The 23984-nt window shown below is 33.5% G+C and overlaps 2 protein-coding genes and 1 long non-coding RNA gene across 3 annotated transcripts; all 3 read right to left on the bottom strand.

Annotated features, from left to right (window-relative positions):
* Positions 1-1190: 1190 nt before the first annotated feature.
* LOC110703921 lies at positions 1191-7258 on the bottom strand. Its single transcript, XR_002507795.1, has 2 exons — positions 7049-7258; positions 1191-2826 (listed from the first exon to the last, which is right to left on the bottom strand). It is a non-coding gene; the product is annotated as an uncharacterized LOC110703921 (long non-coding RNA).
* Positions 7259-9133: 1875 nt separating this feature from the next.
* LOC110703830 (sorbitol dehydrogenase-like) lies at positions 9134-10769 on the bottom strand. The gene is made up of 6 exons (XM_021881614.1): positions 10619-10769; positions 10439-10506; positions 10097-10333; positions 9707-9997; positions 9432-9619; positions 9134-9326 (listed from the first exon to the last, which is right to left on the bottom strand). Exons 1-6 carry the CDS (start codon positions 10728-10730, stop codon positions 9134-9136), a joined length of 1089 nt encoding a protein of 362 aa, XP_021737306.1. The 5' UTR covers positions 10731-10769.
* Positions 10770-12426: 1657 nt separating this feature from the next.
* Positions 12427-19713, bottom strand: LOC110703920 (probable serine/threonine-protein kinase At1g54610). The gene is made up of 7 exons (XM_021881718.1): positions 19399-19713; positions 19015-19305; positions 14785-15102; positions 14375-14602; positions 13887-13987; positions 13604-13727; positions 12427-13054 (listed from the first exon to the last, which is right to left on the bottom strand). The coding sequence occupies exons 1-7, from the start codon at positions 19711-19713 to the stop codon at positions 12701-12703; spliced, it is 1731 nt and encodes a 576-aa protein (XP_021737410.1). The 3' UTR covers positions 12427-12700.
* Between the last annotated feature and the right edge of the window lie 4271 nt (positions 19714-23984).

The following is a 23984-nucleotide window of genomic DNA, read 5'->3' as shown; positions in this document are numbered from 1 at the left end:
TATTAATTCGAATTTTTTTAAAAAAAAATAATAAAATAAGATTACCATAATTCAAATTACATTACTAATTTTATCACCAATTCAAAATTAATTTACGGATGATAATTCGAAATTTAAAAAAAAAACAAATTACAATCATAATTCGAAATTTAAATTCAAAAAAAAAAAACTATAGTTACGTGCTATATGCGACTCCATCACGGCGTAGTCGCATATAGCATGCGATTATACCGTGGTACAGTCGCATATAGCATGCGACTACACCATGGTAGAGTCGCGTGGTAGAGTCGCATGCTATATGCGACTGTACCACGGTATAGTTGCACGCCATATGCGACTCCACCACGGTGTAATCGCATGCTATATGCGACTGTACCATGGTGGAGTCGCATATAGCACGCGACTATGCAATTTTATGCGAAAATAAAAAAAAATTACCGACGAATTGGCCGGCGTTTTCCCCGCGTTTCCCGGCAAACGAACCCCCTTCCCACGCCGCGATTCCATTGTCGTCAGCCCCTTCCTTTCCGGTTGATTTGGTATGATAAGTGGTTGATTTGGTGTGATAGATAGTGAGAAATTGGATGATTCCGACGACCTTAGGGTGGTGGTGGTAATGTGTGTACGGTGATGGTGATTCTGGTGACCTTAGGGTGGTGGTGGTGATGGTGTTTAGGGTGATGGTGGTGGAAGGAGTATAATTGGTGAGAAAAATTGAATAATGTCAAACATAGAATTTATAAGGGTAGATGAGTCATTTAATACCGCGCCCTAAGTAATTTCCTTGTGACATTTAGTAACACCCTTAAATTATGTTTCGTTTTAAAAGCGACCACTTTGTAATCATTACAAGGAGCATATCTTGCGGAGACCAAAGGGCAAAGGGGAAGAATCAAAGACTTCCTAATAGACGGGTTCCACAGTCTCAAGGGAGTTCGAGGGCACAGGTAGGACGGCGGCCTCACCAACATCAACCATAGACAGAGTAAAATTTAGATCCCATCGCCAGTATCGCTATTATTAGGTCCCATGGCAAGTAATTGTGCTCTGATAAATCCATCAATCACCCTCTCTCACAATGAAAATTTGGCAAAATTTTTGTAGCAATAAAGCTCTATAACCTTGGCAATCTTATAGCCTCGTTTAAAAAAGTACTCCATATTGGCTAAGTAACTGTACTTGATCTTTTATAACCAAAAAAAAAAAAAAAAATTGACAAGCTTCCACACAATTTACAAGGCTTGCCAAAAAAATATAATCAACTTTTTATCAGGCTTCCCATAATATATGGTTACCTAAAACTCTTCTTCCTTACCAAAAAAATTAAATGGATATATCTTTAATAAAATAGATACGGAGTATATAAATAAACAAAAAAAAAATTACAAGGCTCGCCAAAAATTTCAGAAAACCTTTATATTTCATATTTATCATACTGCTTTTAAAACCCCTAAATAGAAAAGAACAATCAGTCAATCACCTTATAGGGTGACTACTGCTTCTAAAACCCCTAAATAAATCTAGAATACAAAGACACACAAACCCTCTTGCACGACTTGATGTGCACGGGTGACAGTAATTTACGATATGGCTGTGCTAAGGTAAATTTAGTGATCTACAATTCTAGCTTATTACTCTGTATAAGTTATGTTATAGGCTATGCATTAAAAACTCTTAAACACAACTTTCTCCTCCAAGTGGTCGCACATTGACAGCTTTAAAACTTGACCAAAGACCTCCCAACTCTCCAAGCTATCAGACCTTACTCAAGACATAGGATAGTCAATCCGAGAGTTGACCATCCAAGAATCCTTTTACAAAAGCTTTAGAATCATCCATGAAACTGACTCTTTATGACATTTTTACCACATTAACCAAGTCTAATGCTCCCACATCAGTTCACTTTCTTTCGGGTTAATGACCTCAAAATAAGTTGATGCCAAAGTTTGCAAGTTAATATCATACTTGATGGTACCCTTCAGTTACTCTCTGACAACCAATTCCCTATATCTTGATTACGTGCTGACTGCAGCAGGTTTTCATCTGCAAACCGAACAACCATGCTGCAAGGCTGCTCCTTAAATCAACTAAAAATGTATAAAATGCACAATAAAATAAATACAGGGGTAGCAAATGACTCCTTGGACGACAAAATAATGTAATCCAATGTCCAAAGGAGTTTTAATTTTGTTGGACTATTAATGTAAATGATCCAAGAGAAAGAATTAAAAAAAGAAAAAAATAAAAATAAAAAAATAAAAAAATAATGGAAATCATGCAATCCATTGAGAGAAATATCAATCCGATTAAGCTTAGGTTTCTAACCCACAATGGCATAATCTTATGCAGAATATTTTGTATTTGGTAATGACTTATTGGATGCAAATCTAACAAGAGCTCATATGTCATAATCCTCTTAATTATAAACCATAAAAGCCATTAAAAACATATAAGTTGAACAAAAGCTAAGGGGAATAGTCCCTGAATAACAGAACCTGATAGTCTGATACCTAAAAACATATTGGACCAATATAATTTGAAGTGTACTTATAAATTACAATACACAAGTACATTAAGGACATACATTTTGCACTTACTAATTAACAGGCTAGCATAATTGCATGTACTTGGGCTGAACTGATACAGGCCATACATTCATCAGCCAAAATATGACAGTCTTACATATGAGTTTTATGCATACATTCAAGATTTCACATGTGAGCTTAGACACACCAGTATATTACACCATGGTAGAGCGGCAGTAGCAACAGAAAATAAACTGGGCATTTAGCAACTTCAGGCAGCGGGCGCTACTAGTATGCATCTCTTTAAAGAGCAAATCAGCAAATAATCCATTCAGTAACAAGGCTATGACAATTTGTTCAGAAAAAAAAGTCTATGACAATTAAATTGGATAAAATGCAGATATTAAAGTACAAATGTAACAAAGAAAATCTGATAGCAAACCATAAGGTCCATAACTATTAGAAAGCTTCATCCTTATACCAATAACATTGGCACTTGAACAAATTACTATACAAGGCTAATACTCATGCAGATTTGCAATACTTTTTTATATAGGAAAGAAAAAGAAAACAGTAGGAAACCCTTCTCACAAGGAAAATACAGATTTGCAATCATATCTAGTATAAGAGTAGCATTCATTATACCTTAAAATTTTACTAGAGAAAACCAACAAAGCAAGTCGAATAACGAAGAATATATACATATATATAGTGTATTTGTGCCTAACAAATCACATTCCCTTAATTGTATCTCATAAATAAATAGGGAAGAAATCACACATTCCAAAGAAATTTTCATTCAGTGGATAAGTCGTAAAAGTGTAAACCCAACAGATTAGAAAATGAAAAAGTGCTGAATCCCGATTAAGAGGATGTGCAAAAACAACACAGGGAACATAACTTGAGTCAGAATTTATTGTATGGGACAAAAATGTAATGTAATCCGAAGGAATAACAACATTAAGTATCCTTGAGTAATGTATGTCATGAATAGCTAAACATAAATGCAAGTATAATTATAGCATGTTAAGCTAGCAAAATTTTATAAAATGAGAAATGCAAGAGATACCTAGTTAAGTGCATCTGCAATTCTTATAAGTTTAACCATAGAAATGTCAAAGTCTACCTTTCATATACTTTATGCAACACCAATCTATCCACACAAGTACGAAATGATATCTACTAAAGATTTCTGTTTCCCCAAATGACTCCACTATATTGTAAGCTTTATCAAAAAAAAAAAAAAAAAAAAAATGTATGGAAGAAAGTAGCTAGCAATCACCTAGAATCTCTACATAGACATAGCCCCATTGATCCTCTCCATCCTCCTTTTATCAACCTGTATGAAGCTTCCTTAAGAAGACACGGTGAAAACTACTAATAAATCACAGAGGAAGAAGTTTTAGACCTGACTCTAATATCTTTTGCACCAACTGGCAGTTTCACAAAGCTTAATTCTTTGACATCAAAGTCAATGGAGAAAAAGATATGTCCCTTGTTTCAAATTACATTAGGTATCATCACAGCATTGTAAGAATACGTACCCACCTCCATTTTGTAGATGCTAATCAAGAAGATTTATCCTATCAGAATTCGATGGTCCACAAATCACTATTGAGTAGATTAATTACATTTACACAACTGAAACCCCAAAGGAACAATTGTATAATAACCTGAATACCAGTGAATTGAAAAGACAATGAGGAAGTAACAAGCACTTTCTCATGCAGGGGATCTACACTCTTGTCTCATCCTTTCAGAGTCTCGGGTGGGCTTCTATATAGGCATCAGTCCAAAACAATGCCAACAAAAAAGTATGAAAATATGAATTATAGATTATTCAGAATATGAGCAGCTTTCATATGCACAGCTTAAACATTCAATGGCTAGCAGATGTGTGTTGCAAATGTTTTCGTTACGCTTATAATGCACAGGAATGTAACTAAGAAATCAATTACAGTCTAGAGAACTTCCTGTTTTACACAAAAACACTTAGCTAGAATATTACACTGGCAACCTGCCAAACCTCCCTCCAAAACTTCATGGATTTACATTTCTCCCAAAAAGTATTCATCAAATGCTTCCTCTCCAGTTCCTTGTTGTGACTACTAGACTATTTTTTAAATGTTTATGATCTGCTTATTGTAGTAAAGTGTTGCTATTTTCACGTTACTCATTTTGGTATGGAGATAATCATATTTAGAACTTGAAAGCCTTCAACAGAGAGTCAAAGCTTAAGATTAAATCCGCAAATAATTAAGATCTTATATAAAACCTGTTTATCTTAAGACACCAGGGGTTTTCATTCACTCATAATACTTTAAAGCACTATTTGTTAGATGGGTGATCAAGACTCCACAGTGAAGACTGATGCTTCACTTATAGGTGAAGATCCAACACTGCCTCAAGAATGTGCTAAAGCAAACTTCTTACTTGTATCTTACTTAACATCTCACTAGTATTCTTACTGACTCAGACTTGGCATTGATTTTTCACCACAAACCTCCCACGTTCAATTCTACTAATTCGGATCATAATTACATTGAGAATACTAACACCAAGTCACCAACCTTATTTTCAAGACATGGATAGACACAAATGATGACAAAACTAATTACCATTTTACCCTATGTCACATCATTACACCTGTTAGCACTGTAAATAAACCCAAAACAAAAAAAAATAATAAATAAATAAATAAAAAATATATTAGGTCACTTAGGTAGCTCAATGCCAAAAAAGGTCAACAAGGGATATCAGGCAAACGTAGCAACTTACAATATTTTGGGTTTAATAAGGTAGTTAACTACATGTTTTTAATAGGTAATTTTCACAAAATCTCAACTTTATAAGGTAGTTTCTTACAAAAATAACCTATTCCAAATAATTTCTATTTAAGTGATTCCGATTTTTTTTTTTTCATTAACAAAATTACCTTAAATACTTACTTTGTGACGATGAGTAGATTTTGGAAGGGCATATAGGATAGACCACATTATTGAGGGGAGTAATTATTCATTGTTCAACTCTGGTGATGGATTAGAAATTGTTTTGTGTTTAAAGGTAAAGGGAATGCAACCTCATTCACTTATGGTTAGGTAAATGAGATAAAAGGTTATATGATCCTATATAAGGACAAGTTCAAAAAATATCTATATAGAACAACAAAAAACAAGTCTTCCTGAACAATGCATTTTAAAGCACGACAAAAGACAATTAATATATCATAATGTGTATTTCACATATTTTAGAAGATGTAAGTGGGAAAAAAAAATCACATAATTAAGAGCAAGTATTACATGTGACCTTCCAGAATCAGCCATTATCAACACTTCATCAATTTCATAGGAATGATGTGATAGTCTCATTAAAACCATTGTGCAAAACCAAGCTTTCGACATAAGTCTGGAAAGAAATCCAGCTACTCATGATTTTTTTTTTTTTTCCAAAGTTCGCATTTGGTTGCTTGCAAAGTCATAAGACATTGTAGCAAGAGTGTTGTTCGACAAAAACATATAGCCATTTTTACCATATACAGCACCTAAATTTGGCTCTCCTGAAAACCAAAGCCTCCATGGATTCTCTCCACCATCCTTTTTCAAAACCCATATGCAGATACTTTCAGAGGACATCAATAAAACTGCTAAAAACTCGCCATGGGCAAAAATAAGCCTATCAGTCCTTTCTTACACAGAATCGGGCAATTGCATAACACTAAATTATTCGACATCAAAGTCATACAAGTAGAGCTTCCTATTAGCTCCAGGTTTTCTGTATAAATCATTATCAATCCAATATACTACCCCCCTCTGTAACAAACTAACCCTCCACAACGCCTAAACCTCGTATAGCCCAACTCGACTCACTCACCGGATTGTGTTTAACCCTCCAAAGGTGATCAGTAAGTGCATAAAGAGGATGCCCCAGTTTCTCATAGTGAGATGACATTTTCGTAAATAAACCAACAACTTTATTCAATTGTGAATTCCACAATAATAAAAAAAATTGTTAATTTATTCACGAAAATGCCCTCATGAGAAACAAATTTCGTTTCTCAATATGAGAATCAGAGAAGTTCCCGTGAGTAAACAACTATATAGGTCTTATCATCACTAAACTTACTAATATTAGTCTTAATGGCAAGCACCTTATGATCATTACTAGAAGGGCAAAATTCTAAAGCATAAGTTACACAACAACGACGAATTCTACCCCAACGAGTCGCAAATGGACAACGGGGAAGAAACAAGATTTTCTTATAGAAGGTTCCACAATCGAACGGCATTTGTACTGTATGTCAACAAAGTCAACCCATTACAGTTTCCAGAAATTGAATATGGTTCAAGCAATTCAACAAGATGTGCAACTTTATTCAATGTGTCACTACTAAGAATTGTGAAAAAACATAAACACCCACAAATCTTTCAATAGCTATCAGATGATGAGTAAATTTTTGGGAATTTTAGTTGTACAGATGCAAAGGAATGAAATTGGAAGAATCAATGAAAGTTCTACAAACAGACCTGAGTTTTAAAAGGGTTTTTGAAGGTAGCCATGTCAAGATCTCCAACAATAATTCCGGCGGCAAATGGATGTTACGGCAATCTGCCGACCCGTTAGAGTTCCCTCTCCATAATTCTCATATCGGCAATTGAATTCATAATTAAGCAAAAGAGATGATGATCTGAGTTGGAGAGTTAGTACTCCTCATATGAAAGAGCCAAATTATTTTATACTACGTAAGTTACTAATCTATAAGACCATCTTCAACGATGAGATTCAAATTTAAATATTTAAATAAAAAATGAGTTGTTTTTTTTACCTCTAATGGTTATATCATACTCACTTCTCAATTTAGCAACTCATGTAAAACATAATTTCGACTCTCTAAAATATACAAATGTCACTTTTAATTATGGCTGACCAAATTCATTTCTTTTTTATTATCAAATATGTGATATTTAAAAAAAAAGTAAAATTTAAATAAATTACAAAATATAAATTAGAATATTGACAAAGGGCCCACACTTTTTGTCAAATGAGACTCAAAGTTGGGTATCCAAACTTAGCAACTTTCTTTTGGAATTACTAAGTTTAAATACTTCGTACTAACTTATTGGTATACATTGCAAAAAATACTCTCTATTTTTTAAAAATATTCACTTGAGTCTCACCACTTGAGAGGTAACTTCTCTCTCTCATAAAATATTCAGTTCAGCTCAATTCAGCTCCAATTAGTTCAATTCAGCTAAATTCACTTCTCTCTCTCATAAAATATTCAGTTCAGCTCAATTCAGTTCAGCTCCAATTAGTTCAATTCAGCTAAGTTCAATAAATGTGAACAGGCCCTAAGTGACCCAAAGTTTGATTTATTACCCAAATCAAAGGGACAACTAGCTACGGAGTTCATTTGTATAAAAATTATCTCCCTCGCGGCATTTTGGTATAAAAATTCTAACCGATAATTAATGTATTCATATTAAAATAAGTCAAATATAACAAATTAGTATAAAAATTTGTATTAGATGACAGATTGGTATAAAAGTTAATACGATGATAAATAATATTTATTCATGTCGAATCCTTATATCATATCAAGTAGTCTACTTATTTCTGTATATGCAACAACTTTTTTTACAGATTCTCTGTTGTAGAGCCTCCAACAGCAATGACTACAGTACGATATTCTCTATTGTAGCGCCTCCTTCAAGAGCAATGACTACAGTACGATAGCTAAGACATCATTTTATCAAGTTTTCGGATCACCAGGCTAAACTCTATACCACCAGCCCCACCCCACATATCTTCAATTTGTACTGAACAACAAGTGCATATGTTTCTCAGCTCTCATGCTGCAGCCAGTGCTAGTTGTAGCTGTCAGCATCTGTAAGAAGCTTTCGAGCTCTGGGTATTGGGAAGGCCCTTCCTAGGATTTTTGTATTGTACATACTCTGAATGATCTATTCTTATTACTTAGTACTCAATTAAAACAACTAATTTTCATATACAAACTCAAAAATTACGTTCTGATAAAAGAAAATTGAGTAAAAATAATACTCACAAACTAAAAAAATAAGTTTTGATAAGTTTGTACAAAGAAAATTAAATACAATAGTGCACCATTGCATTTTAGAGTGAAAATTCCCACTCCCCAAACCTACCTTCAGGTTACAGGGGAAAATTTGCTTTGCACAAGTGCAAATGATCACTGCCTATTGGAAAACACCGTTTTAAAGATGATGAAATTGTTAATTATCTTGCAAGTAGCTAGCAAATGATCAAAAATCTATACTCAAGCCTTTAATAATTTGTTGATCAACGAAAATTATAATACTTGAAATAGAGATTTATAATTTGAAATTCATTGCATAATAGCATTTATATATAGATGTGCAATCTTAGGGATCTTTACACATATTGTATGCTATGGTATATATATATATATATATATATATATATATATATATATTATTTTTTTTTTTTTTTTTATATATATATATATATATATATAAAAAAATATATATATATATATATATATATAATATATATATATATATATATATATATATATATATATATATATATATATAGTATATATAGTCAACCCTTTAAAGGTTGAACATGACCTTAATGGCTTTGCCACCCTTAGCACTTGTTTCAAAAGCCTTCATGACATCTTCTTGAGTGAATCCAAATCGGTGAGTAATGAGAGGCTTCACATCAATCTTCCCACTGCTTATGAAGTCAATGCATTGTGGCCAAGTATTCTTGTAACGAAACACTCCCAACACATCCACCTCCCTGTCATATAGACAACATAACAAAATTGATACATAAACTTTCTTGAAAAATAACTTTAATATCACAATGTTTCATGATTGATCAAAATTTATAATCTATGTTTACCTTGATGCAGCAGGGGTAAGAGGAACGGTCATGTTGCAATGACCCATTCCAATCAAACAAACCTTACCACCATTACGAGTAGCACCGAAAGCAGTTGAGACAGTTTTCTCAAAACCAGCACAATCCAAAGTTACATCAATATCTTTTCCCATCACTTTCTTAATCTCATCAACCTCAGCTGAAACAAACTGTAAGGAAAAAAAAAAATTAGATATTCGTTTCAAAAATAACAGTTGTCAAGTAGTTTATAGGTAATTTGTAAAGCATTATCAAACCTCCTTAGTTGATGAAACTTTCACAATTCCATCAGCACCAAGGCTCATTGCAACAGAGAGACGATGATCATCCACATCTGCCACAACAATCCTAGGCGCGCCAAAAGCACGAGCTGATAGCAAGGCAACAAGGCCAATAGGTCCAGCACCAATGATCAAGACAGTAGTCTCAGCACTAACATTAGCACGGCGACAACCATACACACCAACACTCAATGGCTCACACATTGCACCTTCCTCCAATGAGACATTTTCAGGCAGCTTGAAACATAAGTCTGCAGGATGCACAATCTACATACACATAACATTCATGAATTTCATATACCATATTAGTGGACCTTATAATAATGAATAATCAATAATTAACATATGTATCAATTAGATATAAACCTGATCAGCAAGAGATCCATGAATGGGAGGGGTAGCAAAGAAGCGCATATCAGGGCAGAGATTGTATGACCCTTCTTTGCACCGGTCACACCTCCAGCAACCAATCCCGGGCTCAAGAGCTACTCGATCCCCCAGAACGAGTGAGGTAACCTCGCTACCGACTTCTTCAATGATCCCAGCACATTCATGACCGATCACCATAGGCTCTTTCACATGGTAGTCACCACAGCTCATTGTCTAATCAAATTAACCATAATACAATCAAATTAGCATTACAATTAATTATGAAAATATTATTTAATTTAATAATTTGCATAATGTATATGTAACATATGAAAATACCTTCAAGTAGTGCACATCACTACCACAAATCCCAACAGCCTTCATTCTTACTCTCACATCTTGAGGTCCTGTCACAAACAAAATAAAGTAATATAAAATTGTCACGTGCTAAAATACATAACTAGTTTAAATTAAACTATTAACGTGACAATTAAATCTAGACGAGTATAAGTTAATTACCGAGAGCAGGGAGGTTAAAAGGAAGAATGCGAAGATCATTAACTCCATATAACCAAGCAGCCTTGTTCTCTGAAAGAGAGGCAACATCACTAGCACTTGCTCCTTTCCCCATTATATCCTGAATTTCTCTCTTTTTAGGTTTAATCACACAATAATAAATGATTTTTATTCTTGTGAATTTTGATTAATGGATGAAGGGTTTATATAGGGAAAATTATAAATGATTATTTTTTGTTAATTTGATATCTTTGTCATTTGATAGTTATCCTATGAGATTGTGGGTTTATCTCAAGGATTAATATCTTAATCTGTCAATGTATCATATCAAATTTGATTTTTTTTATTTATCCATTTATTTTTTCGTAGCTGTATTATCATCCTTATGCTATCCAAAAAAATAAAGTTATTATCCATATAATCCAGATTATAAGAATAATTCACTAAGATCTTCATTCAAATGGTCATCAGTGACGTCAATTTGCAATTCACAAACTCTTTTAGCTATATTTTATGATTATGTAAAATCTCAATTGATCATCATACAGTATAATTTTAAAATACTATTATATACGAGTATTTTTTATTTTATATCTTTTTACTAGAATGAAACCGCAAATCTTCTGTATTGATGATCAAGCATTCGGGTGTATATAAAAATTTCACTCAAACAGTGCTTGTATTTTGATTATACAAGTAGTAATTTTTTTTTTTTTTTGAAAAAAAATTGTCGATTTGATTAGACATTAGAAGAGGAAACTAAGAAATTATAGTGGGAATATTTGATGGCGATCAACAGTTACAAAATTTCAATGAGAACCAAAGTTGAAATTTAAAAAAAAAAAAAAATTATATTTGCTTATTAATTGAAATAATATATTGAGTAGTTAATACAAAATTGTAAAATAAGAAGATTATGGTCAAATTAGAAAGCTACAATGTTTAGTTTTAATCTATTTTAGACATTGATAGTTTGATGGTAAATGTTTTAAATTTAATGGTTCAAAACCTAAATCAATCATGCATTAATTTTTAATAGGTCTTCAGTTTTAATAATATTATAGATGTTTACGGATAGCTTAGTATCCATTTACGTATAAATCAGTATCCATTTACTAGTACTTTCAAAGTTTGTGTTTGCATGTATTATCCAAGTCCAAGATAGTAAAATGATAGAAAAAATATATAATCATGCAAAATGGTGGGTACTGGGTAGACATATACATCCAATCAAGGTCTAATTAATTACACAGCTACCCTCTTTAATTAGTAAGCGTGGCTAGATGAGGCCAGAGGGCCATGAGGCCATACATATACGGATTATGATACTTGTACTCCCTCTTTCATAAAAAAATAAATAAATAATAAAAATAAAAAATCGCATTTTTGGGCGTATTCAAAAATCCATAAGTTTGATCATTGATATTTTTAATCATTAATTAGTAAAAAATTATGTTTTTTTTTTTTTAAAAAAAAATGACAGATTATCCTATCAATATGGAAAAAATTTCACGGGAAGGACTAAGGTCCAAGTGTATACAATATAAAACATTAGTGAAATTTAGGTGAAGTGAACACTAACTCAATCTTTTAATGCGTTATTGAAATTGTATTGCGACCTAGCTATGAGAATAATGTGAGCAAAAATGTTTGAAGAATAGGGGGTGGAACCCATGAGGCCGTAACCTAGCTAGAATTGAATCAAATATATACATCGTCATAAACTCCCTTAAAATGTTATTTGTAAGTAAGATTAGAAAGTTCATCTGTTGAGGCAAAAGAGCTAGTAGTGGCAAACTGGATGGTTGAAGTAGCTTTAAAACGAAGGGGTAAATAATTTTAATTTTGAATGAGTCACTAATAGAAACTTCGTAGCATATAGACAATATCAGACACATCAAAATAGGTAGCATTAGCTATGACCAACTGTACAACTAACCTTGTGTATTAGTATACAAAAACTTCCAGCACGGTTGCGTTCCATACTACACCTCCATAACTTAAAAAAGTAAAAATTTTATGACCACAGTTACGATTGAAGAATGTCCCTTCAGTTTGTGTAAGGGAGAAGTTGAATATGCGCGCTTACTTTCTACTGCTAGATACCCGTGTCATTGACCCTTTACCCTTGAACATTAGATCCATAGACAGCCCAATGGTTGATGGTTTCCATGCATGGAAGAATTTCCACGACGAAGCCAAGTCCTGATCTTTACTGGTTCTCTTCTTCCTTGAAGTCCCCTCAGCAGGCGTTACACTTCTTGACTTTGACAATGCAGGCTTCAAATGTGATGTATCAAAGGAATGCTCAGTTGGGCCAAAGGACAGAGGACCGTTACTGGCAGTATCCAGAGGAACTCCAACAGCTCCATCTTGATGGGGCGGAGGGAACTTTTCACTTTTGCTCTTTGCATTTGCTTGTGTCACAAATCTCATCCTCTGGAAAACTCAAAGGTAGATAATTAGTTGCTGCATCCCATAACAAGACAGATATCTGTAGTATTTTTCTCGCAAGGAAAACAAATTCATCTCTATAAATACTAGCACAGGAACATCAACTTCTCATACTTTTTAACTTGTAGCATTTTTAAGATATTAATCAATCAAAATTTTGCATTGAAACTAAACAATAATAAACAATGCAAGTAGTTTAACTTCAAAGGCATTGTTCTCTTAACCTGAATTTCACTGATTTAATGGAATTTAAAACTGATTAAAACTGGATTTCAGTGAAAAGATTTTGACAAACCAAAAGTCCAAAACTAAGTTTTAGTGATTAAAGTTGAATTTTACGAATTCTGTTTAGTGTTTTCCTTATATAAAGTAGCTGATTTAAACTGGATATCATTTGCAGCACATTCCTGAAACTACTGATGAGACATGCAATGTAGAAGGCAGCAGTGAAGAAACCCAAAAAAGGCTACCAAATACAGTGGAAAAAGCAAAAGGGAAAAAACAGACACATTAAATAAAGATTGTTCAACATACATCCAAATTTGTTTGTAGCTCAGCATTTGCCTCTGGAGCAGGAATTGCACAGCCAGCCCGGTCACGTATTCTAACTCTCTTGGCACCATCAGCAATGCTAGATTTTCCACTTAAGCCCCTTTGCCTATTATGAAGGTGGCAATTTGACAGTAAGCACTATGAAGATAACTGGCAAATTTAGTGAAAGTATAACAATATAAAACAAGTGCAATTATTTTTATTTTTTATTTTTTTTTGGGAAATAATATAAAACAAGTGCAATAAAAGTGGAGGTAGTGTAAACCTTCTTGCAGCTTCATCCCGTAGCTTTACATCTAACTCTTTGCTGGGAGGATACTTTGGCAAAGTAGACGGCTCACAAGCATGAGGTTCAGAGGAGAAGAACTATACATGAAGGCAACCAATTAATTTATGTAAGCTTACATATCAAACCAACCTTTTCTTTCATCTCATTTAGGGAGGGGGGAGGGGGGAGGGGGTAAAAAGAAGACACCATCTTTACTTGCAATAGCTAAATAGCACAACCAATGTATGTATGTGAAATCAGATCATCAAACTAAAAAGCAATAACAGCCAATAAGATCAAGCTGAGCAGCCTAACTGCTATTCAAATCTCCATTTCTCTTTTTACGCCTGAGATTGTTCTATTTGTGGAAGGTGGACACATGTTGACGAGTGAATAATATAAATTATCATACATGACACAAGGAGTTCAAAGATGAGCCTTTAATTTTTCAGTTCAAAACATGCAGTGTCCAATAAAATACTCACTTCACCATTTAAAGCGTCAGTAGCAGTGCCTCGTCCTTCAGGATCTATTGAAAGAAGTGAATCAACCAGTGGGAGGGAAGAAGGGGGGAATTCTTTAAAGGTCTCTGAAATACAACGCTTGTAGGGCTGCTGTGGCTTGAAAAGAGTAGCATTTGGTAGCTTATATTTTTTCCAGTACTCTTCAGAAGGAGAGCCGCACAACTTGAATATCTTGTGAAGCTGCTCTACCTGGCCACACAATAGATATAAATGTGAATTACAAGTCTAGAACAAAACTTCAAAACATTTAGCCTAGAAAAAAACATGGTCTACGGTGAGAAATGTATCCCAGACAAGGATAAAGGACATATAGCAAGAATGAAGCTTAAAAATTGTCAATCAAATCATGAGATCTTGGAGAAATGCAACACCTCGGTCCGCCCTGGCATAATTGGCTTTCCAGCTAGTAATTCTGCCAGAATGCAGCCAGCACTCCAAAGGTCAACACCAACACTATAATTTGTGGCTCCAAGAAGCAGTTCTGGAGGACGATACCACAGGGTGACAACTCGACTGGTCATAGGTTGCTTTTGACTAGGATTGTAAATTGTAGCTAATCCAAAATCAGCTATCTTAAGAACTCCTTCATTGTCAATTAAGAGATTGGAGCCTTTAATGTCACGGTGCAGAATTCCATTGTTGTGGCAATGCTCAAGCCCAGATATTAGCTGCTTCATGAAACACTTTACCTAAAAAATCATTCAGTGATCACTAATCAGTCAGCCTTAATCATTTGAATCAGGCAGCTAATAAATGAAACTCAGAGCAGCAAAAACATATTTAGCGCATGAAGTTATTAAATTGAGATACAACAGAATTGGAATGGATCAGTGTGTAGAAGAAAAAGAAATAGTATCCTTTTATTAACACATCCAGCTATACATAATATCCGAGGAAAAATCTATTAAAGAAAGATTTAAGCAAGCTTTTGCCTCATTGGTCAGGGTGGCAGCCTTAATTTCATTCTTTACTTCGTTATCTATCATAAGCTTGCAGTGGCATGTGCAGGCAGCCAGTCACAGATTATACCAAATCTTCAGTCATTTATTAATGATTCTCTCACAAGTCGTAAACTGCAGGTACCATTTCAACAGCAAATCTACTGCCTCACTGCCTCACAAAGGGGTGTCATACTGCACCAGTTAACAAACGACAGAACGTAATATATTAAGCCGGCACCAATCATAAGGTTTTTACATTCATCTCGAATTCTTGAATACAATAAAAAAACTTATTCATTCAGAAATCCTATTCAGTGTTAAACCCCTAAATTATTTGGGTTACCTAAGGAGAAAGTATCAAATATAAGTTGAATTTATTTCTTTCTTATTGATTGTCAAAAAAAAAAAAAAAAAAAAAAGGGTGAATTCAGCAATCCCTATAAGAGTGCATTTGGGAACTCAGCATTCATTTCAAATACTGGAATTCAATTGTGGAATTGTAATTGATGAATTTTACATCCAAATTGTGTGTTTGGATCATAAAGTTTGAATTCCAGAAATTCTGAAATCATATTGTACTTGAAGTTTCATTTAGGAGGCAGATGGAGGAGAGAGAAAATGAATATTAGAGAGAAGAGAGAAAGAGGAATATTGATCGAACCTTATTGATTAAGCATAGAAATTATTATCTCCTCATAAACCACAAGCTCCATATTTACACCCATCAGTTTATTAATCCGTAACCATTGTCATAAACAATTCAAAAGTTCATCTCATATAGCTACTGTGGCTGTTATTCAGACAACAAATAGAAGACAGAAGAATAAAAGGGGAAAGGTTAGCGATATGATGTAGCTCAGAATTTGAAATGACAACTTTACTAAAGTAATTTAAAATTACTAATCTACAGAATGTTAAAGTATTGTGGATCTGGATAAATTCTAATTACAAATTCATTTGTTTGCCAAACACTTCATTTGCTCCAATTCTAAAATTTCAGATGAAATCCTAGATCCCAAAAATATTACAAGTGTCTTAGGAGTATTTTCATACTTATAACACTCAAAAAAGTTAGTATAATATAGATTGAACTACATCAAACTATATCTATTTGTACATAACTAAAACACTAAGTGGCTATATGGTTGGGATTCTTGGGAAGGTGGGGCAGAAAGGTAAGGGAAAGGAAATTTAACCCTGTTTTTCCTTGGTGATTGTTTAGTTGACATTTTTTTTATTTCTTTCTCCCCTTCTGCTTGCAGCGTTTCCAAATATTGCTCTACACAGATTCTCCAACCCAACTTGGGAGTTGAGAATTTCCCCAACTTCCTCCACAGTCCACACCATGACTCCCCTTGACCATCTTTGACCAATTAACTCCATCACCCAACCACCAGTTTGACCCAAGGCCACCAGCCACTTCCATAACTTGACCACTACCAAAGTATCAACCACCACCATTTGCACCGCCATAACTTTATCATCACTAGTCACCTCAAACACCAAGTTAATACCGCATGACCATGATAATTAACATCCTAAACCCCATGGCCATCACAAGATTCACATTCACCAACAATGTGCCACATACTCACAGTCGTAACCACCCTGATCACCAACAAATTAGAGAGAAAAAGAAAAGGAGAGACAGACATCAACATTCTAATTAAAGATTTAAATGGTGTATTTTGACCATGAATGCTCTGGATCTAGAGATTTGATGTTCAAATTGACCATATTATCCATATCCTTCTATAATGTTGGAAGGCAGTGCCTTCAGTTGCAATGGAAGATGCCACATGCCAACTGTAACCCGTTATCAAACTTGCCAGCAGTGGCTTGGTTATTGGTGAAGAGCAGTGGTGATTGTACTATTTGTAAAATGCCGGCAGTCAGAAGAAATGGCTGGAAGTTAAGAAAGAGAGTTTGATTCTGCTTGAATATGCATCTGTGTAACATACAGTCACAAAGGGTTTCAGGTCACTTTCTTCATTCAACCAAACAGCATAGGGCATTGGGCGATTTTGTAAACTTTCCTTTCCAGCTTTCTTATCTCTTTCTCAATTCCTTCTTTCCAATGAGGCCAACCAAACAGCCCCAAAGTTTCAATTTCTTTATTTCATACTCCAAGCTTCGTCAAATCACATTGACCCATTCAGGATGAAGAAAGATGGAACTCGTATCTTTATAATTTACATGAGAATGAAGAAAGATGGTTAGTTCTGGATCTCCAAAGTCCCAAAATGGCTTTCACACCCTTTCTCACATATTAGCACCACCCATTTAAACTTTTTTAGACAGAATGTCATTGTTCATGAATAACCACGGGCTGCTGTGAATCTCCCAAAGTAATCCTGATATGTCTACCTCAGACCATCAACATGTAATTTTCCCTAAATCTAGCTGAAGCCTAATATAATTTCCAAAAATGCTGGCTTTACTTAAATTTCAGCTCAAAGACAATGATGAGATTTGCAGGGAAGAAACAAGGTTTGCTTTCATTGAAAACATCTACAAAAACTAAAGGTTTCTTTTTTTCCCAGGAATGTCTGATATTAGACAAATCTTAAGCTTCTTGTCAGAGTTCTGAGAGCATATACAATATACACTAAATCGATGGACCTATTAGGAACTTAATCCATCCACAGATCTCTCTGATGCAACTCCATGCAAAAAAGAGGGGAAGACTGGAAGAGCTTAGACAATCTTCTCAAGATACTTAGTAAGAAAACTGCCAAATCCAGAGATTTTTTTTTATCTATAGAAACATTTAAGAGTACAACAACCAAATATTATATTCTGATTCAAGGGCTAGAGCACTAAAACATGATATTTAATGTGGTTGATATGCTCCTGGGTATCAATCGCCAGATGAAGTCCGACACAACAATTTAAAATTATATGGCCAGAAATGTGTTGCAACCAAACATAGTCTCACTATCAGTTTAAACATGGATAGCAGTAAGGCCGCATAAATTTAAACCTCTCCAAACCCCACCTAAAGCAGGGCACATGCTATGTTGTTATAGCTGATAAAATAATGTTTTGCATCACAGATCCAAATAAGAAGACAAACATAAGCAAAGCTTGTAAGGGAAAACAAACATAAGGGCGACAAACAAGTATTGTACTCTGGACTTAAAAATTCGGATAAAAACCGATAAATGTCCAATGAACCACAATAACTCCCAGTCCAAATGCTATTGCAAAAACTCAGGCATCTAATCTTAGTAAAACAGTCACATCCTGCACTCTCAGCTGCTTGGCTTTTTCTATCAGCATAAAAGGGGACAGGATAACTCAGACTTTCCCAAGTAATAAGAAGACAAACTCAATTTAGTTTTATAACCACACAATTTGTAATTAGATACAAAAATTTTTGCAGAACTTGAGGCCCCCCATTGCTCAAGATTCTCCATTAAATTACTACTGTCAAAACTACTATCAAGAAAGAACCCAAGAAACTAAATGACAAGCAGCACAAATAATAATTAAAAATACCCCAAATCAAGTAAATTACAAAACTTCAGATTAAACAATAAACAACCAAACAAATCAAATACTACCCACCACCCAGATTTAGTTTTTCCGTTCAAATTACACTATCAACGTAACAATTAATCTCGAAAACAGTAAAAAAATATCGAAAAATTAAAGTACCTGTGGCTCAGTGAACTTATTACCAGCACCAAGTGAAGCAGAAAGGCCAGAAAGATCATGCTCCATGTAATCAAAAACCAAATATAAACTCGAAGACATTCGAGAAGTAACTAAACCTTGAAGCTTAATAACATTAGGATGATCAAGTTTGCTCAATACTATAATCTCTCTTGCCATAAACTTTACACTTTCAGGCTCTAAATTATCAAACCTAACCTTCTTCAATGCCACTATATTCCCTGTTACCAAATCTCTTGCTTTATATACATTGCTATACGTTCCTTGCCCAATCTAAAAACCACAAAAACAAAACAAACAATCAATCAAATGGGTATTCCGTATTTCCTTTAAAAGGCGAAACAGGAAGGACTTTTAGAGACGAACCTTATCGAGCTTTTGGAAGGTACTAGCACGGCGAGGGGAGAACCGATTAATGACATCACCAACAGCGTCAGCAAGCCAAGTGGGCCACCCATGATGGGTAGTGGGCCCACCTCCATAAGGGTCGATGACGTGGCGCCGGAGCTCAGTCGTAGAGAAGTTAGACGAATAACGAGGAAGCTTACTACTAGTACTAGTATTAGGAGAAAGAGAGTCCCTTCCTAAGGAAAGGGAAGAAGCACGGCGGCGATGAGTTGGGTTTTCCGGCGCCGGAGGTGGAGGTCCGGCGGGTCGCCTCCGGCTAATGATACAACCCATTTAAAGGCGCCGCCGCCGTCGCATCGGGTAAACGGGTCGGGTCGGGCCGAATCGGGTCGAGGAGGAGAGAGAAAAAAGAGGAGGTGGGTTGTTGTTGTTGTTAGAGGTGTAAGTAGAAGTAGGAGTGAGGGAGTGAGGTGGTAGGAGTAAATGAGGGGTATCTAAAAGGGGACAAATACATTTACTGCAAATTTGTGTGATTGGTTGGATTTCATTTCAATGGAAAGGAGGAGAGAGAAAATTTATGAGGGTTTGAGCTAAAGTTTTGCAGCTTTGCAATGGCAGAACTAATTTTTTCAGGAGAGAGAAAATGAAAATGAAAATTGAAATATGAAAAAGGGTACTTTTTATTGATTTCTTTTTTGTTGTGGAATTTATTTTTTTTTTTTTTTTTTTTGGGAGGGTGGAATTGTGTAGTTGAGAAGAGTAGAAAGGGGAGTTTGACGAGAGGAAAGGGACTGAAGTTGAAGAAAAAGGGGTTTATTTTTAAGTTTTGTTTATACATTTCAACTTGGGGCCCTCGGGTTCTCACACGGAGTCATAATTTTCCCTCTTTTTTGGTTGAGATCAAAGGTTTTGTGAATTACTCGTATGATGATAAATTTGACTCCACTCCAATGATTTAGAATCAAATTTGAAATTAGTATAGTATAAATTTAGTTGATCAATCAGGTGAAAAAGAAATTAAATAATGATTCAGTAAAATGTAATTTAGGTTAGGTTCAATTCAAGTTATTTAAGTTGATACTTCGTATTTGTTAAATTCTTTTTTTTTTTTGAAACATTCGTATTTGTTAAATTCGGAAACAATAAGATTAGATTTTTTTTTCTTTCAAAAAAAAAATTAGATTTTTTTTAATCATTTATCACTAAAAAGCTATGAATATATAATTTTAAAAAGTTATACTCATAATAAATAAATAAAAAATAAAAAAAAATTATCAGAAAAGTTTATATCAATACGAATCCAATGATATTTTCAATTGACAATTCTTTTTTAGGAAATTTAATTCAACCAATAAATAATATTAAATCGCATTATTCACATTTGGTTGGAAAATTTGAAGGCATAAAAGATCAAGTAAATTGAAGATGACCCGGAATTGATTTTGTCATTATATTTACCATTAGGTTAGAACTCATATGATGCACGTTTTATATAAAACATATTTTTAACATTGACCGTTAACTGGCTTTCAACTGAGCGGCAGACCCAACGCGACTATAAATAAGAATTACGTAAACTTTGTAATTTAAAATCTTTTATTTACATCAAAATTATGATATATTCAAAGTTTTAACGTAGGAGGTCATTTATTGGTGTGCTATTTAAAATTGTTTCAATTTCCTACAGTAAAATGATAGGTTTTAGTTGTAAGGTAGAAACTTCTAATATTTAAATTTCAAAAATGTTAAATAGGATAGCTCTACAAAAAAAATAAAAAAAAATAAAAAAAAATTAAAGAGAGAGAGAGTAGAAGATGACATCATCATTGTATTTAAGGTAGAAAATTTTTATCAAAAAAGCGACACGTGGGCAGTGGTGACATCAGCATCTTCTGTTTTATTAATTGTTAATAGAATAGATTTAGAGTTTGTTTTGTTCAGCTTCAGTTCAATTGCTAATTTCCTTCTCTCATAAACAATTCATTTCAACTCTATTCAGTTCTGTTCACTTTAGCCTCAATCAGTTCATTTTAATTGTTTTCATTAAATCGGAACAGGCCCTTACCCTCACTCCTAAGTGCACAAATTTAGAATATAACTCTATCTTTTCAATCGTTCAAACTATCTCATCATATATATTCCTCCATTACATAAATTAACAACAACAATCTTGGTATCCGATTATCGAAGTTCATGTAACCCTTATTCAGTTTCGATGTCAAATTTGTTTGAATGAATGAATGAAAAAAAAAAAAAAAAAAAATATCTTTGGAGAGAAAAAAAATCCAAAAGAATATATATTGAATTATGGAGTACGTATATATAACTTTCCAATGTTTCATTTTAAAAATTAATCAAAATTTATATTATAATGCTTTGGTAAGTTTTTGGAACAATCTATGTTTATTTTAGCGAATTAAGAAGTCATGGGAGATGGGAGATGGGAGATTAGTAAACCCAAAATTTGTAGAATATTTCTTCCTCAAAAAAAAAAGAGATTGGAGAATATATCTATGTTTGAAGGTGAGGGTAGACACTTCCTACAGCTCTTTGAATTAGTCCCCTATATATACATAATACAAAGTACTCCACTCGTTATTTAAATTTCGACTCACTTTGCATTTACACGGTCTCCAATAAACATCTTTGACCATTAATAACTTCTGCTAAGTATAAGTAAAAATTTTGAAAAGTTGATATTTGAAAAATTAATCATACATTAGGGGAATCTAATAAGATCAAACTTAATAATCTATTTTGATTGTATGAATGATAAAATGTGGTTAAAATTATTTTATTTTGATCACATAAATAATCAGTGAGTCGAAGGAACGGAAATAGTACTAGATTTGACATTTTTATTTCTAAATATTTAAATATTTCGTCATTTTAATTTTTTTTTTTTTAGGAATCGCCATTTTAATTGTTATAGCATTAATATCAATAAATTAGTTTTAAAATACCATATTAAATACTTTTTTTCCCTAATATATAAATCAAAGGTAATAAAACTCAACGCTATTTCCTAAAAAAAAAATTAAAAAAAAAAAAACCTCAATGCTATTAATGGTATAAAAAGTCAATAATACTCCGTAAGTACAAAGTTTTTTTATAGGGGGCGTTTAGTTCAAACAAATGAAATAAAATGGTACTCCCTCCGGAACTTGGAATAAAACAAAGTGCAATGGAAATTACAAGACATTAATTGATGTCTTTGAGTAAAACAAAGATTGAATACTATTTAATGATGCACATGTCATCGATCCTTTGAAAAGAAAAAGAACCAATAACATTTTTTGATGGAAAAAAAAGACGAATCATATTCATCTAAATTGATGCACATGGATTCTGAAAATAAGAGTGAGAAAATAAAGAAAACAATAATTACAAAACAGAAAATAGGGATAATTTGGGATATTTGGTAACAATTTACTTACGAAAAAAGGAAAGTAAGAATGTAATTTTGAAATACCGAAAAAGGAAAGCAGAAATGTAATAAAGGGACGGGGGAGTATAAAAATAAGAACTTCAAAAGTATGGATTGAAAATTCATTATATTTTTTAAGAAAAATGATATACATAGCCTTAGGGCTACATATAAACATTAAATAATACACACTAAAAACTCGTGCAAAGTTAGGAAATCATAAAAATATATACATTTAGTACACTTATTTACGCGTGTTTTTGTCATGAATTCTTAATTTTATACTACAATTTTCAAGAGTATATTTAATGCTTATATATAGGTCTTTAGGGCTACATATAGCATTACCCATTTTTTAAAGTTGTTTAGTTCATCCAAAACACCCAAAAGTATGTTAAATCCTATTAAAGTATAACAAAGATTGATATTATGATAGTATACATTATGACGAATCCAACAATGTATTTTTTGATAAGAAAAAAAACATTTCATTAATGAACGATAACCAAACGACACTTACAAACAATTTGGAGGAATATTTTTATTGTTGATTATATTCAAGTTAGGTCAACTTATAAACAAATTACATGTGCCCAATTAATTAAACTAAACTAACAGAAATAAAGTTAGGTCTTCTTTTCTTCACCTTTATAAATAATAAAGTTACAGTTAGTTTGAATAAGAAGAAATGGAAGGAAAAGAAGAGAAGAGAAATGGAGGGGGACAAAATCTCTTGTTTGGGTAAAAGATTGGGGGAAGGAAGGGGAAGAAGAGGGAGGGATCCATTTTCCCTCTCTCTTTAATAACCATAATCTCTCCAAAATTGGAGAGATTTGGAGGGAAAATGGAGCTCACCTCCCCCTCCCTTTCTTTTCCCTTTCCTTCCTCCATTTTCCCTCCCCTTCTTTTCCTTCCTTCTTTGCTATCCAAACAAGGCGTTAAGTAAGAGAAAGAAGGTTATAGTGTTATTAAGTGTGAACTAAATAAGTACTAAGTATTTAATTTTTTTTTTGGTGTTTAGAGAGCCACAAGGGCGGGGGTGAGAATCGATCGTAGAATTTCGGCCCTGTTCTGTTCACTTTATTTTCATTTATTTCAAGGTTAATAAGTTCAGATAAGGGTTAATAAGATAAGTTCAGGAAAAATAATTTCACATAAGTTGTGAAAAGGGTTAATC

This window comes from Chenopodium quinoa, unplaced genomic scaffold (genome assembly GCF_001683475.1).
Source record: "Chenopodium quinoa cultivar QQ74 unplaced genomic scaffold, ASM168347v1, whole genome shotgun sequence".
NCBI lineage: Eukaryota > Viridiplantae > Streptophyta > Magnoliopsida > Caryophyllales > Amaranthaceae > Chenopodium > Chenopodium quinoa.
Note: the sequence above shows the minus strand (reverse complement) of the source record. Positions and strands in the feature narration are given on the sequence as shown.

What these genes read in the sequence shown, in the direction of transcription:
- LOC110703830 (XM_021881614.1), bottom strand. Translation starts at nt 10,730, where the DNA reads ATGGGGAAAGGAGCAAGTGCTAGTGATGTTGCCTCTCTTTCAGAGAAC. An exon ending in ATGGATCTCTTGCTGATCAG is followed by an intron (nt 9,998 to 10,096) that starts GTTTATATCTAA and finishes ATGTGTATGTAG; the next exon opens with ATTGTGCATCCTGCAGACTT. An exon ending in CTTACCCCTGCTGCATCAAG is followed by an intron (nt 9,327 to 9,431) that starts GTAAACATAGAT and finishes TCTATATGACAG; the next exon opens with GGAGGTGGATGTGTTGGGAG.
- LOC110703920 (XM_021881718.1), bottom strand. Translation starts at nt 19,713, where the DNA reads ATGGGTTGTATCATTAGCCGGAGGCGACCCGCCGGACCTCCACCTCCG. An exon ending in CTGACGCTTTAAATGGTGAA is followed by an intron (nt 13,988 to 14,374) that starts GTGAGTATTTTA and finishes CTTCATGTATAG; the next exon opens with TTCTTCTCCTCTGAACCTCA. An exon ending in AGCTACAAACAAATTTGGAT is followed by an intron (nt 13,055 to 13,603) that starts GTATGTTGAACA and finishes TGAGTTTTCCAG; the next exon opens with AGGATGAGATTTGTGACACA.